This window comes from Mobula birostris, chromosome 6, assembly GCF_030028105.1.
Source record: "Mobula birostris isolate sMobBir1 chromosome 6, sMobBir1.hap1, whole genome shotgun sequence".
Classification (NCBI taxonomy): Eukaryota; Metazoa; Chordata; class Chondrichthyes; order Myliobatiformes; family Myliobatidae; genus Mobula; species Mobula birostris.
In genome coordinates, this window is record NC_092375.1 from 184,099,544 (window position 1) to 184,115,721 (window position 16,178).

General features: G+C 42.9%; 1 protein-coding gene across 9 annotated transcripts in view; it reads left to right on the top strand.

The window, feature by feature from the left end:
* Positions 1-16,178, top strand: part of scn1laa (sodium channel, voltage-gated, type I-like, alpha) — a 157,128-nt gene that overhangs the window by 116,891 nt on the left and 24,059 nt on the right. For all 9 annotated transcript variants that reach the window (XM_072259670.1, XM_072259669.1, XM_072259672.1 and 6 more), the window contains one exon: positions 13,665-13,718. In XM_072259670.1, the coding sequence (XP_072115771.1) occupies positions 13,665-13,718 (54 nt within the window). The remainder of the gene's footprint in view (positions 1-13,664; positions 13,719-16,178) is intronic.

Below are 16,178 nucleotides of genomic sequence, written 5' to 3' on the forward strand. Positions count from 1 at the left end.
GAGAATTTATAGAATGTCTAAGGGATGGCTTTTTGGAACAGTTTGTTGTTGAGCCCACAAGGGGTTGGCTGTGCTGGATTGGGTGTTGTGCAATGATCCAGAGGTGATAAGAGAGGTTAAGGTTAAGGAACCCTTAGGGAACAGTGATCACAATATGATCAAGTTTACTTTGAAATTTGAGAAGGAGAAACTAAATTCCAATGTGTCAGTATTTCAGTGGAATAAAGAAAATTACATTGGCATGAGAGGAGAACTGGCCAAGGTTGACTGGAAAGGGACACTAGCAGGAAGAACAGAAGGCAGCAATGGCTGGAGTTCCTGCGAAAAACGAGGGGAATGCAAGACAGATATATATCAAATAAGAAGACATTTTTGAATGGAAGAAGGGCACTACCGTGGCTGACAAGTGAAGTCAGAGCCAAAGTAAAAGCAAAAGAGAGGGCATACAAGGAAGCCAAAGCTAGTGGGAAGATAGAAGATTGGGAAGCTTTTAAAAACTTGCAGAAGGAAACTAAGCAGGTCGTTAGGAAGGAAAAGAGGAATAATGAAAGAAAGCTGGTGACTAATATCAAAGAAGATACTAAAAACCTTTTTAAATATATAAAGGATAAAAGAAAGTCGAGGGTAGATATAGGACCAATAGAAAATGACACTGGAGATATTGTAATGAGAGACGCAGAGATGGCAGAGGAACTGAATGTGTATTTTGCATCAGTCTTCACAGTGGAAGACATTTGCAGTACACCGGACATTCAAGAGTGTCAGGGAAGTGAAGTATGTGCAGGGAAAATTACGACTGAGAAGTTGCTCAGGAAGCTTAATGGTCTGAGGGTGGATAAGTCTTTTGGACCTGATGAAATGCACCCTCAGGTTGTGAAGGAAGTAGCTGAAGAGATTACGGAGGCATTAACAATGATCTTTCATGAATCGATAGATTCTGGCATTGTACCAGATGACTGGAAAATTGCAAATGTTACTGCACTATTTAAGAAGGGTGGGAGGCAGCAGAAAGGGAACTATAGACCTGTTAGCCTGACGTCAGTGGTTGGAAAGTTGTTAGAATCGATAGTTAGGGATGAGATTATGGAGTACCTGGAGGCATGTGACAAGATAGGCCATAGCCAGCATGGTTTCCTGAAAGGAAAATCCTGCCTGACGAACCTACTGTAATTTTTTGAGGAAATTACAAGCAGGGTTTGCAAAGGAGATGTGGTAGATGTGGTGTACTTGGATTTCCAGAAGGCCTTTGACAAGGTGCCACACATGAGGCTGCTTAGCAAGATAAGACCCATGGAATTACAGGGGAGTTACTAGCATGGGTGGAGCATTGGCTGCTCAGCAGAAAACAGAGAGTGGGAATGAAGGGATCCTATTCTGGCTGGCTGTCGGTTACCAGTGGAGTTCCACAGGGGTCCGTGTTGGAACCGCTGCTTTTTACGATGTTTGTCAATAACTTGGACTATGGAATTAATGGATTTGTGGCTAACTTTGGCGATGATACAAAGATAGCTGGAGGAGCATGTAGTGTTGAGAAAACAGAGAGCCTGCAGAGAGTTAGATAGTTTAGGAGAATGGGCAAAGAACTGGCAAATGAAATACAATGTTGGAAAGTGTATGGTCATGCACTTTGGTGGAAGAAATAAACAGGCAGACTATTATTGAGCTGGGGAGAGAATTCAAAATGCAAGATTCAACGGGACTTGGGAGTCCTTGTGCAAGATACTCTAAAGGTTAACCTCCAGGGTGAGTCGGTTGTGAAGAAGGTGAATGCAAAGTTGGCATTCATTTCTAGAGGTATAGAATATAAGAGCAGGGATATAATGTTGAGGCTCTATAAGGCACTCGTGAGACCATACTTGGAATATTATGTGCAGTTTTGGGCTCTTTATTTTAGAAAGGGGATGCTGACATTGGAGAGAGTTCAGAGAAGATTCACAAGATTGATTCCAGGAATGAAAGGTTTACTGTATTAGGAACGTCTGGCAGCTCTTGGGCTGTAATCCCTGGAGTTCAGGAGAATGGGGGGGGGGATCTCATAAAAACATTCCGAATGTTAAAAGGCCTGAACTGATTAGATTTGGCAAAGTTATTTCCCATGGTAGGAGAATCTAGGACAAGAGGGCATGACTTGAGGATTAAAGGATGTCCGTTTAGAACAGAGATGTGGAGAAATTACTTTAGTCAGAGGGTGGTAAATCTGTGGAATTTGTTGCCGCAAGCGGCTGTGGAGGCCAAGTTATTGGGTGTATTTAAAGCAGAGATAGATAGGGTCTTGATTAGCCGGGGCATCAAAGGGTATGGGGTGAAAGTAGGGGAGTTGGGTTGACTGGAATAGTTGGATCAGCCCATGATTGAATGGTGGAGCAGACTTGATAGTCCGAATGGCCTACTTCTGCTCCTATATCTTATGGTCTTATGCTCTTATGGTTTTATGATGAATGCTACTTTCCTGTGACAGCACTCCATGTAGATGTGCTCCATTGTTGGGAGGACTTTACCTGTGATGGACTGAGCTGTATCCATTACTTTTTGTAGGATCTTCTATTCAATGACTGGTGATTCTATACCAGACTGGATTATAACCACCAGTCAGAATACTCTCCACCACACATCAATAAAAGTTTCTCAAAGTTTTTGATGTCATACCAAATCTTTTCAATCTCCCACCAAACTGCTGATTCATCAGCACCTTTTATGCAGCCTACAACGGTACTGTCATCAGCAAATGTAAATATGGCTTAGCCTCACAGTCATAAGCAGAAAGCAAGTGCAGCAGGGGGCTACACACATAGACGTGATGCACCTGTGCTGTTGGAGATTGTGGAGGAGATATTGTTGCCAATCCCAACTAACTGGGGTCTGTAATTGAGGAAGTCGTGGAACCAATTGCACAAGGAGTTATTGAGGCCAAGGTTTTGAAGCTTATTGATTAGTTTTGAGGAGATAATGGTATTAAGTGCTGAGCTGTAGTCGATAAAGAGCATCCTGATGTATGCATCTTTGCTGTCCAGATGTTCCAGGGATGAGTGAAGAGCCAATGAAGTGGTAACTGCTGTGGACCTGTTGTACCTGTAGGCAGATTGGAACAAATCCAAGTCATGTCTCAAGCAGGAGTTGATATGTTTCACCACCAACCTCTTAAAGCACTTCATCACTGTGGATGTAAGTGCTATTGAACGTTAGTCATTGATTCAGGTTACCACATTCTTGTTAGGCACCAGTATAACTGAAGCTTGCTTGAAGCAGCTGTATACCTCAGACTGCCAAAGCAAGAGGTTAAAGATATTGGTGAACAGTCCAGCCAGTTGATCAGCACAGGTCTTTAGTAATTAGCTAGGTACCACATCTGGGCTGGATGTTTTTCATGGGTTCATCCTCATGAAGGATGCTCTCACATCAGCCTCAGAGACTGAAATTTCAGGGTCATCAGGTCTGTGGGAGTTCGTGAAGGTCCCTTCATGTTTTGTCAGTCAAAGTGAGCTTAGAAAGCATTGAGCTCATCTATAAGTGAGGCCCATTGTCACCTATGTTGCTTGACTTCACTGTGTAAGATTCAATAGCTGTCAAGCACCATTCAGTTTAGTCCAGAATTGCCACTTCACCATAAGGTTGCTTTCTGGAGATCTTACCTGGACCTCTTGTATCTTACTTGGTCACCAGACCTGAATGCCACTGATCTGGCCCTCAGCAGATTGCAGATCTCATGGTTCATCCAGAGCTTCTGGTTTTGAATGATTTAGTGGAAACACACTCATCTACAACTGTCTTGATCAAGTCTGTGACGACCATGGTGAATTAATTCGGATCCTCTGATGAGAGCTTGAACACGGCTCAGTCTGTGGACTCATAGCAATCCCACAGCTGCTCCTCTGCTTCCCATGATCACTTTTTTGTTGTCCTTATCTCTGGAGCCTTGCCCTTTAGCTTCTGCCTATATGCTGGTAGGAGAACAAAGACAAGTGATCAGATTTCCTGAAATACAGTCTAGATGGTAGGCATTCCTTATCATACCATAGCAGTGGATGAGGGTATAGGGACTCCTAGTGTTGCAGGTTTCTAGTGTTGATGATCATTGGTTCGAGATTTTTTCAAACAAGCTTAATTAAATCCCTGACTATAATTTGAAATGTGTCAGGCTGGGCTTTTTCTTGTTTGGTGATGGCAGCATTCAATATCTCAAATGCCTGATTAACATCGTCTTTTGGCGGTATGTAAACTGCAGTCAGGATCATGGAATAGAGCTCCCTTGGTAAGAAAAATGGTCAGCACTTAATTGTTAGATGTTCCAGGTCAGGGGAACAAGAGTACAACAAAACCGCCACATCCAAGCACCACAAAGAGTTTATCATGAAACAGAGACCTTCACCTGTTGCCTTCTCCAGATCAGCAGTTCAGTCCATCCTCTGTATCAAGATGCCATTGGGTCTTACCAATGCATCCATGAACCAAGCCTCAGTGAAACACAGAACACAGCAATTCTTCATTTCTCTCCAATACAGATATCTTTCCTTTAGGTCCTCAATTTTGTTCTGCGACTGTACACTTTCTAACAAGATGCTGGGTAGATGGAATTTAATTCCTCTGTATCTCAGCCTGGCTTGGAATTCATTCCTCCTCCCTCTCTTCTGGCTTGGCAACGTACCTTTGGCTGCTTAAAGGTGCTATACCTGGTTGCTTGAGAGTTAATCCACCAAGTTTCTCAGAAGATCATGAAATCACTAGTTTATTAAGGTGGTTCAAAAGGACGCTGCTTAAGGAGAAGTTACAGGCTGCAGATTACATTGTGTGTAGTTCAAAAGAAGTATCTTTAGAAGCAGCCCACAAGACACCACCGTGATACACAGGCACCATCTTGTTTCACATGATCATGATCATGTTATGATCACTGCCTCCTGAGGATTCCTTTACCTTAAACTCCCTATGAAGGCTGATGGGCTGGTATTTGAGGGCAAGGACAATACATTGTGAGACTGGGAAGGGTGGAAGTGTTGAGGCAGATATGTAGGAAATGAAACAGTTGTGGTCAAGAGCTCTTCCAACTATACTGCAACAAAATCCTTTATTGGGGAAAAAAGGAAGTTTGAAACCTATCTGATACACTTTCCTTTCCCTTTTTTCAGCTGGATAGCTACTTGGGCCTAGCGTATCACCATGCAGAACTTTTGTCTCAATGTTAGGTTACATTCGAATGACATTCCACGTCAGTATTCGAACTGTGAACTTCAGCCCCAGGCACTTGATCTTTGGTCACCCGGTGTGGAAAGTGGGTGGGTCAACTGGGAGATATTGTTGTCAGTTTGTGCCTGGGCTTGACCAACATGGTCATTCATGGGTGGAGGCAAAAGGCAGTCAAGTTCTGCCCAAGTTGGTTGCTTGACCATATTACAAGTCACATTCATGCCCATGTGTCCTGGTGAAGGAGCATAAGCCCATAAGATATGGGAGTAGAGGCCATAAGATATAGGAGCGGAATTAAGCCATTTAGCCCATCTAGTCTCCTCCACTATTCAACTCTTAATCTCTTACCTTCTCCCCATAACCCTTCATGCCCTGACTAATCAAGAATTTATCAACCTCTGCCTTAAATGTACCCAATTAATTGGCCTCCATAGCCACCAATGGCAACAGCTTCCACAGATTCACCACTCTCTGCCGAAAGGAATTCCTCCCATCTCCATTCTAAAAGGATGCCCCCCCCCACCCCGTGGTGAGGCTACACCCTCTGGTCTTGGTCTTCCCACCATAGGAAACTCCGCTCTACATCCACTATTTCGAGGCCTTTCAACTTTCGATGGGTTTCAATGAGGTCACCCATCATTCTTCTGATTTCTGGTGAGTAGAGGCCCAGAGCCATCAAACGCTCCCCACATGATGTCCAGGACTGGTGAACACCACAGGGGCTCAAGCTAGGTCTTCTAATATACAGTAATAAATGACAACAAATTCAGAGTGGATCAAATTATAGTGCATTTATTATTTTACTCGCAAGGGAAACTACTCCTCATGAGTTATCGTCTGGAACTCGCATCAATCATAAAGTTCAAAACAAACCACTTTTATTCTCTTTACAGAGAATAGTAATTTCTTCCATTCTATAACATTCCTCCATTATCTGTATCTTTATCTGGTTCTCACATTCATTCTTTAGAAGCTGTGTCCTGTTTACATCCTCCCAGCGAACATTCCCTGTCGTAATGCACACACAACTTCCTATGCCTCCATCCAAACCAGCTAAGCAGCAAAACATCCTGAGATTTCATAGGTTCCATTTTGTCAAGTAACATTTTACAAAAGTTACAAATCCGTGAAGATTTCAGGGTTACAGGTATATGTCCTTACCTGTTAGCCTCCAGTGTATGGCCAGATGGGAGTTCTTGGATATCTGAAATAAGAAAAAGCAAGGCTAGATCTTAGGGTGAGGGACATTGCAGTGGGTGCATCTTACATCATTTGTTGCTTACAAAATTGAAGAGATTAGAGAATGAGGGGAGAGTGGTGGAGAACTTGGTAAAATAATATGCTATTTTCCCTTGTTTTAGCTCTTAGTTTCGCTCCATAGAACAGTCTCCTCCATTTGGGTTCAGACAGATAGGTGTATGTGATCCACTGCTGCATCCAGTTGTCACCACTTTGTCTAGAAAGAGAGAGAGAGAGAGAGAGAGACTCCTGTCAGGACTGTGATCTGGATGTCATTATTGAGTAAATGGCACTGTGTACAAGATGTGAAATGTGGGTGTGAGGTTTGTAGCTGTATGAGTGAAATGGAGCATGTGAATGCCAGGAATGAGTCACAGCATCCTCAAAATTTACATTGCAAAATGAGACCATTTGGTCAATTATCTCTGTGCCAGCAGTATCTTGGGAGACAGTGAATGCTGAAAACATTAGTGATGCAGTGAACAGTATGTGGAGATGGTCATGCTATTGGCAGGAAATGATCTTTGAAGATATATTCCCAAACCCAAACCGTATAAACTTTTTGGGTCAGAATCAGAATTAGAATCAAGTTTAATATCAGCAGCATATATCATCAAATTTGTTGTATTTGCAGCAGCAGTAGGGTGCAAACATAATAATAGAGGCAAAAAATATGAATTACAGTAAGTATATGTATATCAAATATCTAACAATGCAAAAATAGAAATTAAAAAAGTAGTGAAGTAGTGAGTAGTGAGTTCATGGGCTCAATGTCCTTTCGGAAATCGGATGGCAGAGGAGAAGAACCTGTTGCTAAATCATTGAGTGTGTGCCTTCAGACTCCTGTACCACTTCTCTGATGGCAGCAATGAGAACAGGACATGACCTGTGTGATGGGGGTCCTTAATGATGGATGCTGCCTCTTTGAGTCTTGGCTCCTTGAAGATGTTCTGGGTACTACAGAGGCTAGTGCTCATGATGGAGCTGACTAATGTTACAACTCTCTGCCGCCTATTTTGATCCTGTGCAGTAGTCCCCCCAATACCAGAAGATGATATATATGGATCTGGGGTTGGGAGAGTAAGCAGCTTCAAGTTCCTCGGCATCCACATCACCGAGGACCTCACGTGATCTGTGCACACCGGCTACATGGTGTAAAGGTACAACAGCACCTCTTTCACCTCTGCCAGTTGAGGAAGTTTGGTATGGGCCCCCAGATCCAAAGAACTTTCTACAGGGGCACAATTGAGAGCATCCTGACAGGCTGCATCACTGCCTGGTATGGGAGTTGTACCTCCCTTAATCACAGGACTCTGCAGAGAGTGGTGCGGACAGCCCAGCACCGCTGTAGTTGCGAACTTCCCATGACTTAGGACATTTACAAGGACAGGTGTGTAAAAAGGGCCCGTAGGATCAGTGGGTACCCAAGTCATCTCAACCACAATCTATTCCAGCTGCTACCATCCGGGAAGCGGTACCGCAGCATAAAAGCCAGGACCAACAGGCTCCAGGGCAGCTTCTTCCACCAGGCCATCAGATTGATGAACTCATGCTGACTTGAGTGTACTCTATATAACATTGACTGTTCTATTTATTATAAATTATTATAAATTACTATGATTGCACATGGCACATTTAGATGGAGACACAACATAAAGATTTTTATTCCTCATGTATGTGAAGGATGTAAGAAATAAAGTCAATTCAATTCAATTCAATGATGCAGGCAGTTAGTTTGTGAGTGTCTTTGGTGACATATCAAATCTCCTTAAACTCCTAATGAAATATAGCTACTGTCGTGTCTTCTTTGTAGCTGCATCAATATGTTGGGCTGAGGATGGAACCTCAGAGATGTTGACACCCAGGAACTTGAAATTGCTCATTCTTTCCACTTCTGATCACTCCATAAGGACTGGTGTGTGTTCCCTCGTCTTACTTTTTCTGAAGTCCACAATCAGTTCTTTCGTCTTAGTGATGTTGAGTGCATAGTTGTTGTTGCGACACCAATGAACTATCTGATATATCTCTTTCCTGTACTCCTCCTTGTCACCATCTGAAATTCTGCCAACAATAGTTATGCCATCAGTAAATATTAAAAAGGCATTTGAACCGTGCCTAGTCACACAGTCATGGGTGCAGAGAGAGTAGACCGGTGGGCAAAGAATGCATCCTTGAGGTGTGTCGGTTTTGATTGTGAGCAAGGAGGAGATGTTATTTCTAATCCGTACAGATCATGGTGTTCCAGTTAGGAAGTCACGGATCCAATTTCAGAGGGAAGTACGGAAGTCCAGGTTTTGTCAAACTAAATTTGCAGGAGGTTGGGACCAGAAGTGAAGAGGCAGGGGATGGGGCGGTTGGCGCACAAGTAGTGACAGCTTGTAAGGAGCTTGTGAGGAAGGATAGGCAGATGATAGAGCAAAGAAGCACTATCCAGATGGTTTGAGCTGTGTCTATTTTAATGCAAGGAGTATCATGAGCAAGGCAAGTGAACTTAGAGCGTGGATCAATATGTGGAACTATGGCCATTACATAGACTTGGATGACACGAGCAGGGATGACTGCTGAGTGTGCCAGGCTTCAGATGTTTCAAAGAGGACAGGGAGGGAGGCAAAAGAGGAGGGGGAGTGCTACTGTTGATCAGGGATAGTGGCACAGCTGCAGAAAAGGAGGAAGTCATGGAGGAATTGTCTACTGAGTCATTGTGGGTAGAAGTCAGAAACAGAAGGTAGATGACTCTACTGGGTGTTTTTTGTAGACGCCCCAATAGTGACAGAGATATCGAGGAGCAGAAAAGGAGGCAGATTCTGGAACGGTGCAAAAATAATAGGGTTGTTGTGATGGGTGATTTTTAACTTTCCTAATATTGTCTGGCAACTCCTTAGGGCAATAGGTTTGGATGGATGGAGTTTGTTAGTTGTGTTCAGGAAGGTTTCCTGATGCACCATGTAGATAAGTCAACTAGAGGAGAATCTGTACTTGATCTGGTATTGGGAAATGAACCTGGTCGGGTGTCAGATCTCTTGGTGGGAGAGCATTTCGGAGGTAGTGATCACAACTCTATCTCCTTTACCATGGCACAGGAGAGGGATAGGAGCAAATAATTTAGGAAAAAGTTTAATTGTGGTAGGGGGAAACATGATGCTATTAGGCAGGAACTTGGGAACATAAATTGGGAGCAGATGTTCTCAGGGAAAGGCACGGCAGAAATATGACAAATATTTAGGGAACATTTGCACGGCGTTTTGCATAGGTATGTTTCATTGAGGTAGGGAAAGGATGGCAGAGCCATGGGGTACAAAGGATGTAGAAAATCGAGTTAAGAAGGAAAAAAAAGCTTATGAAAGTTTCAAGAAACCAGGTACTGTTAGAGCTCTAGAAAATTACAAGGGTACCAGGAAGGAGCTGAAGAATGAAATTAGGAGAGCTAGAAGGGGCCATGAAAAGGCCTTGGCGAGCAAAATTAAGGAAAACCCCAAGGAAACCTACAGGTATGTGAAGAGCAAGAGGATGAGCCATATGAGTATAGGACCAATTAGGAGTGAGAATGGAAACATATGGCTGGAGACGGAGGAAGTAGCGGAGGTATTTAATAAATAGTTTGCTTCAGTATTCAGCAATGAAAAGGACCTTGGCAATTGTGGGGGATGACTTAAAGCAGACTGAAGTGCTTGAGTGTATAGACATTAAGAAAGAGGATGTGTTGGAACTTTTGAAAGATATTAAGTTAGATAAGTCACCGGAACCGGACGAGATATTCCCCAGGTTGTTGTGGGAAGTGAGGGAGGCGATTGCTGAGCCTCTGGCGATGATCTTTGCATCATCAATAGGGACGGGAGAAGTACAGAGGATTGGAAGGTTGCAAGCATTGTTCCCTTGTTCAAGAAAGGAAGTAGAGATAACCCAGGAAATTGTAGACCAGTGGTCAAGTTGTTGGAGAAGATCCTGAGAGGCAGGATTTATGAGCATTTGGAGAGACATAATCTGATTAGGGATAGTCAGCATGGCTTTGTCAAGGGCAGGTCATGCCTTACAAATCTGATTGCATTCTTTGCAGATGTAACAAAACACATTGATGAAGGTAAAGCAGTGGATGTAGTGCGTATGGACTTTAGTAAGGCAGTTGATAAGGCTCCCCATGTGAGGCTTATTCAGAAAGTAAGGAGACATGGGATCCAAGGAGACCTTGCTTTGTGGATCCAGAATTGGCTTGACCACAGAAGGCAAAAGGTGGTTGTGGATGGTACGTATTCTGCATGGAGGTTGATGACCAGTGGTGTTCTGCAGAGATCTGTTCTGGCATCCCTCGTCTTCGTGATTTTTATAAATGACCTAGATGAGGAAGTTGAAAGATGGGTTAGTAAGTTTGCTGATGATACAAAAGTTCGGATTGTTGTGGATAGTCTGGAGGCTGTCAGAGGTTACAGCGGGACATCGATAGGATGCAGAACTGGGCTGAGAAGTGGCAGATGGAGTTCAACCCAGACAAGTATGAAGTGGTTCATTTTGATCGGTCAAATTTGAAGACAGAATATAATATTAATGGTAAGACTCTAGGCAGTGTGGAGGATCAGCAAGATCTTGGGGTCCATGTCCATAGGACAATTAAAGCTGCTGAACAGGTTGACAGTGTTGTTAAGAAGGCATATGGTGTGTTGGCCTTCATCAGCTGTAGGACTGAGTTCAAGAGCTGTGAAGTAATGTTACAGCTATATAAGAGCTTGGTTAGACCCCACTTGGAGTACTGTGTTCAGTTCTGGTCACCTCATTAAAAGAGGGATGTGGATGGACTATAGAGGGGGTGCAGAGGAGATTTAAAAGGACATTGCCTGGATTGGAGGGCATGCCTTATGAGAATAGGTTGAGTGAACTTGGCCTTTTCTCCTTGGAGGATGAGAGGTGACCTGATAGAGGTTACAAGATAATGAGAGGCATTGATTGTGTGGATAGTCGGAGTCTTTTTCCCGGGGCTGAAATGACTAACATAAGGGGGCATAGTTTTGAGTTGCTTGGGAGTAGGTACAGGGGGATGTCAGAGGTACGTTTTTTCCACGCAGAGTGTGGAAGGTGCATGGAATGCATTGCCATAGAAGGTGGTAGAGGCAGATCAATAGGGTCTTCTAAGAGACTCTTAGATAGGTACATGGGGCTTCGAAAAATAGAGGACTATGCACTAGGGAAATTCTAGGTAGCTTCTAGAGTGGGTTACATGGTCGGCACAACATTGTGGGCCGAAGGGCCTGTAAAGTGCTGTAGATTTCTATGTTCTATGTTCTAAGTATTACTATTGTCCAGGTGATCCAAATCCGCATGAAGAGCCAATGAGAATGCATCGCTGTAGACCTACTCTGGTGGTAGGCAAATTGCATTGGGTCCAGGTGCGTGCTAAGACAGGAGTTAATTCTAGCCATAACCAACCTCCCAAAGCACTTCATCACCGAGGATGTCAATGTATCTAGATCCTCAGGTTTTTCCCCCAGCTGTAACTGGGTGGTCTGAATATAGTTGTAAAGCTTCTCGTGTCTTTGTGAATACTTCCTCGACTTCCTACTTCTAGTTATTGTGCTGTGGCCTCCAGTTCCCTGGCTGCAAACTTTGGAGACTGTTTTTTCCCCAGACTAAATAATTTCTTGTTGACAATTTCATTTTCAAAAACCCTGTTATTGCCCACTTCAGCCACAGCAGACCTCCAGTTTAGTAAGTGCAGCCTGGCTTTATGCAGTTTTTATTGGTGCTGACCACTCAGAATTAATGCATCTTGCCATTGTACAGTGCAGTTCATCCCGGTTGGATGTTGCAGACATAAATGTACACAGGCAACTCCTGAATTGCACATGGCCAATCACACAACAAGCCTGTTTACTGAGACCACACAATTCCGCCCACACAACATCAATTTGACCTTTCGAAGGCAGCAATGTAAATAATAGCACATGGAATGAGATATCCGTGAGAAATACTTCACACAGAGTGCTGATGACTAATCAGTAGGCAATTCTTGGTGTTAGCTTTGGTATATCTGCATTGCTGTTAGGATACTCCTGTTGATTGGAGGATCTGCTTACTGATTCGATGAAATTAATGATGCCTAACACCTAAAGTTTCATAAAGTGTGTTATCATGTTGCAGTGTTTATTTCCCAAAGGAAATATGCCCAGGTTGTCCCTGAAGTCTTGTGCAGATATAAGGAAGCAAATTTTTATTTTTTTATTATTATTGAGATACAGCGTGGAATAAGCCCTTCCGGTCCTTCGAGCTGCACTGACCAGCAATCCCCTGATTTAATCCTAGCCTAATCACAGGACAATTTATAATGACCAATTAGCCGACCAACCCATATATCTTTAGACTGTGGGAGGAAACTAGAGCACTTGGAGGAAACGGGGAGAACGTACACACTCCTTACAGACAGTGGCAGGAATTGAACCCACAGCTCTGGTACTGCAAAGCATTGTCCTAACCACAATGCGACCATGGTGTCCTACTGTAAGACTCAGCAAAGAGTTTGAGTTCTCGCTGGAAGCTGATTATGAGAAACTGTTTTATGATCATTTAAGTTGCCTATTCACTGGCTTTGCAAGCGCGATCCTGGTCCTATCCATGAGCATGATTGTTCTTGGGCAGTGTCTTTACAAGACAGGTGACTCCAGCCATTATCAGTAGTTTTCAGAGATTGTCAGCCTGATGTCATTGGTCGCATAACCAGAAATTGTGATATGCACCAGCTGCTCATTCAACCATCCACCACCTGCTCCCATGTCTTCACATGATCTAAGCAGATGGTACACTTTTCCTAAGGGTATCCTGCAGGTTTGCGGAGGGAAGGAGTGCCTCACACCGCACCTTACGCCTTATTGGCTTGGAACAGGATTATAATTTCTTTTTTTGCCCCATAATGGAAAGCTGCAGAATTGAATGATGCTTGAATTAAACAAGATAGATCTTACATGTAGCTCAGTCATAAGATGATAAGATATAGGAGCTATTTCATCATGGCTGATCCATTTTCCCTCTCAGCCCCAATCTCCTGCCTTCTCCACGTATCCCTTCATGCCCTGACCATTCCAGGATCTATCAATCTCTGCCGTAAATATATCCACTGACTTGGCCTCCACAGCTTGGTATTGACTTTAAAACATACTTCTTTTAAATTTATGGTTAAAACACTAAATCTGTTAATCCTGATTATGCAATTATGAAATTTTAGTTACTACACCACTGCCAGTAATCTGTTTGTTTTGTTTACTTAGGCAACTTTTAAAGGATGGATGGATATCATGTATGCTGCTATTGATTCGAGAGATGTAAGTGGATATTAATTAAATAAAGTCATAGATATTCAATCACCAAGTTCATTCAAAAATGATGTCTGATTGTTTAATACAATGGCCCTTAAGAAAATCCTAGAAATTATTTTTAACAGTGGAATTTTATACTGTCCTTAATTTTCTTCATTATTTAAAGAGGTTCACTGATAGTAATATACATTTTATTGCATGAGGTATCAGAATTATTGCATGCATTTCAGGTTGATACATCTCAGATGAATTACAAATAAAAGTATGTTTTGTTCGTGTGAATTTTTAATTGATTTAAACATTAATGTAAGAGATCAGAATCAGGTTTAATATCATAGAAACATAGAAAATAGGTGCAGGAGTAGGCCATTCAGCCCTTCGAGCCTGCACCGCCATTCAGTATGATCATGGCTGATCATCCAACTCAGAACCCTGTACCTGCCTTCCCTCCATACCCCCTGGCATATGTTGTGAAATTTGTTGCTATATATATTTAAAAGTTAAATAAGTAATGCAAAAAGAAAGATAAAAAAAAGTAGTGAGGTGGTGTTCATGGGTTCGATGTCCATTCAGAAATTAGATGGCAGAGGGGAAGAAGCTGTTCCCGAATCATTGAGTGTGTGTCTTCAGGTTTCTGTACCTCCTCTCTGATGGCAGCAAAGAGAAGGGGGCATGTCCAGGGTGATGGGGTCCTTGATGACGGATGCCACCTTTTTGAGGCATTGCTCCTTGAAGATGTGCTGGATATTGGGGAGGCAGGTGTCCATGATGGAGCTGACTGAGTTCACAACTTTCTGCAGCTTATTTCAATCCTCTGCATTGAAGATATGTGAGATGTTTAGGAGATTCAATGCTTTTGAGATGGAGCAAATTATATTAGGTGTAAAATAGCTACAGCTAAGACCATGATTGCATGCAATAATTTGTTTTCTAACTTGACACAATTAATAACTTACCAAATTACAGAATCAGAACTGTGTAAAAGGTACTTGGACAATACATGGACAGGAAAGGTTTAGAGGGATATGGGCCAAAAGAAGGCAAATGGGGTTAGCTAGGATGGGAATCTTGGTCATAGAGTCATAAAACATTACAGCATAGAAATAGGCCCTTTGGCCCATCTAGTCAGTGCCAATCTGTCTAGTCCCATTGACCTGAGCCTGGAGCATGGCCCTCCCATTCATCTTCCTATCCAAATTTCTCTTAAATGTTGAAATTGAACCTGCATCCACTACTTGCACTGGTAGCTTGTTCTGCATTCCCACCGTCCTCTCAGTGAATTTCCTCCTCATGTTCCCTTTAAACTTTTCACCTTTCACCCTTAACCCCGGACTTCTAATTCTAGTATCATCCAACCTCAGTGGAAAAAACCTGCTTGCATTTAGCCAATCTATACCACTGTCAAATCTCCCCTCATTCTCCTTCGCTCTGGAGAATAAAGTCCCAAACTATTGAACCTTTCCCTATAACTCAGATCCTCAAGTCCGAGCAACATCCTTGTAAATTTTCTCTGTATTCTTTCAATCTATTTACGTCTTTTTGAAATAGGTGATAGTACTTCAGATTAGGCCTCACCAACATCTTGTTCAACTTCAACATAATATTCCAGCTCCTGTACTCAAGATTTATGAAGGCCAATGTGTTAAAAGCTTTCATTACACCCCTGTCTGCCTGCGGAACCACTTTCAAGAAATTATGGATCACTCCTCTGTGCCCTACCGCTCACCATGTAAATCCAACCCTGGTTGGTCCTCCCAAAGTGTAACAGCTCACACTTGACTGCATTAAATTCCATCTGCCATTTTTCAGCCTATTTTTTCAGTTGGTCCAGATCCCACGGCTAACCATGATCGTCATCCCCGCTGTCCACTACACCCCCAATCTTGGCGTCATTCCCAAATTTGCTGATCCATTTGACCACCTTATCATCCAGATCATTAATATGATGGAAAACAACAAAAGATCCAGAAACGATTCCTGTGGCACTTCACTAGTCACAGGCCTCCAGTCAGAGAGGCAACCATCTACTACCACATCAGCTTGTCCCCCAAAGTCAATGTCTAATCCATTTTACTACCTCATCTTGCATGCCCAGCAACTGAACTTTCTTAATGAACATCCCATGCAGGACCTTGTCAAGTGCCTTGCTGAAGTCCATGCCTTGCCTTGTCTTCATCAACTTCCCTGGTAACTTCCTCAACAAAGTCTTTAAGATTAGTTTGAAATGACCTACCACATACAAAGCCATGTTGACTACCCCTAATCTGCCCCCGTTGATGCAAATACTCATATATTCGGTCCCTTAGAATACCTTCCAATAACTTACTTACTACAGATGTCAGACTCACCAGACCATCGTTTCCTGGCTTGTTCTTAGAGCCTTTCTTAACAGTGGAAAGTTACCTATCTTCCAAACCTCCGGCACTTCAGCAGTGGCTAAGGACGTTTTATCTCTCTCTGCTAGGA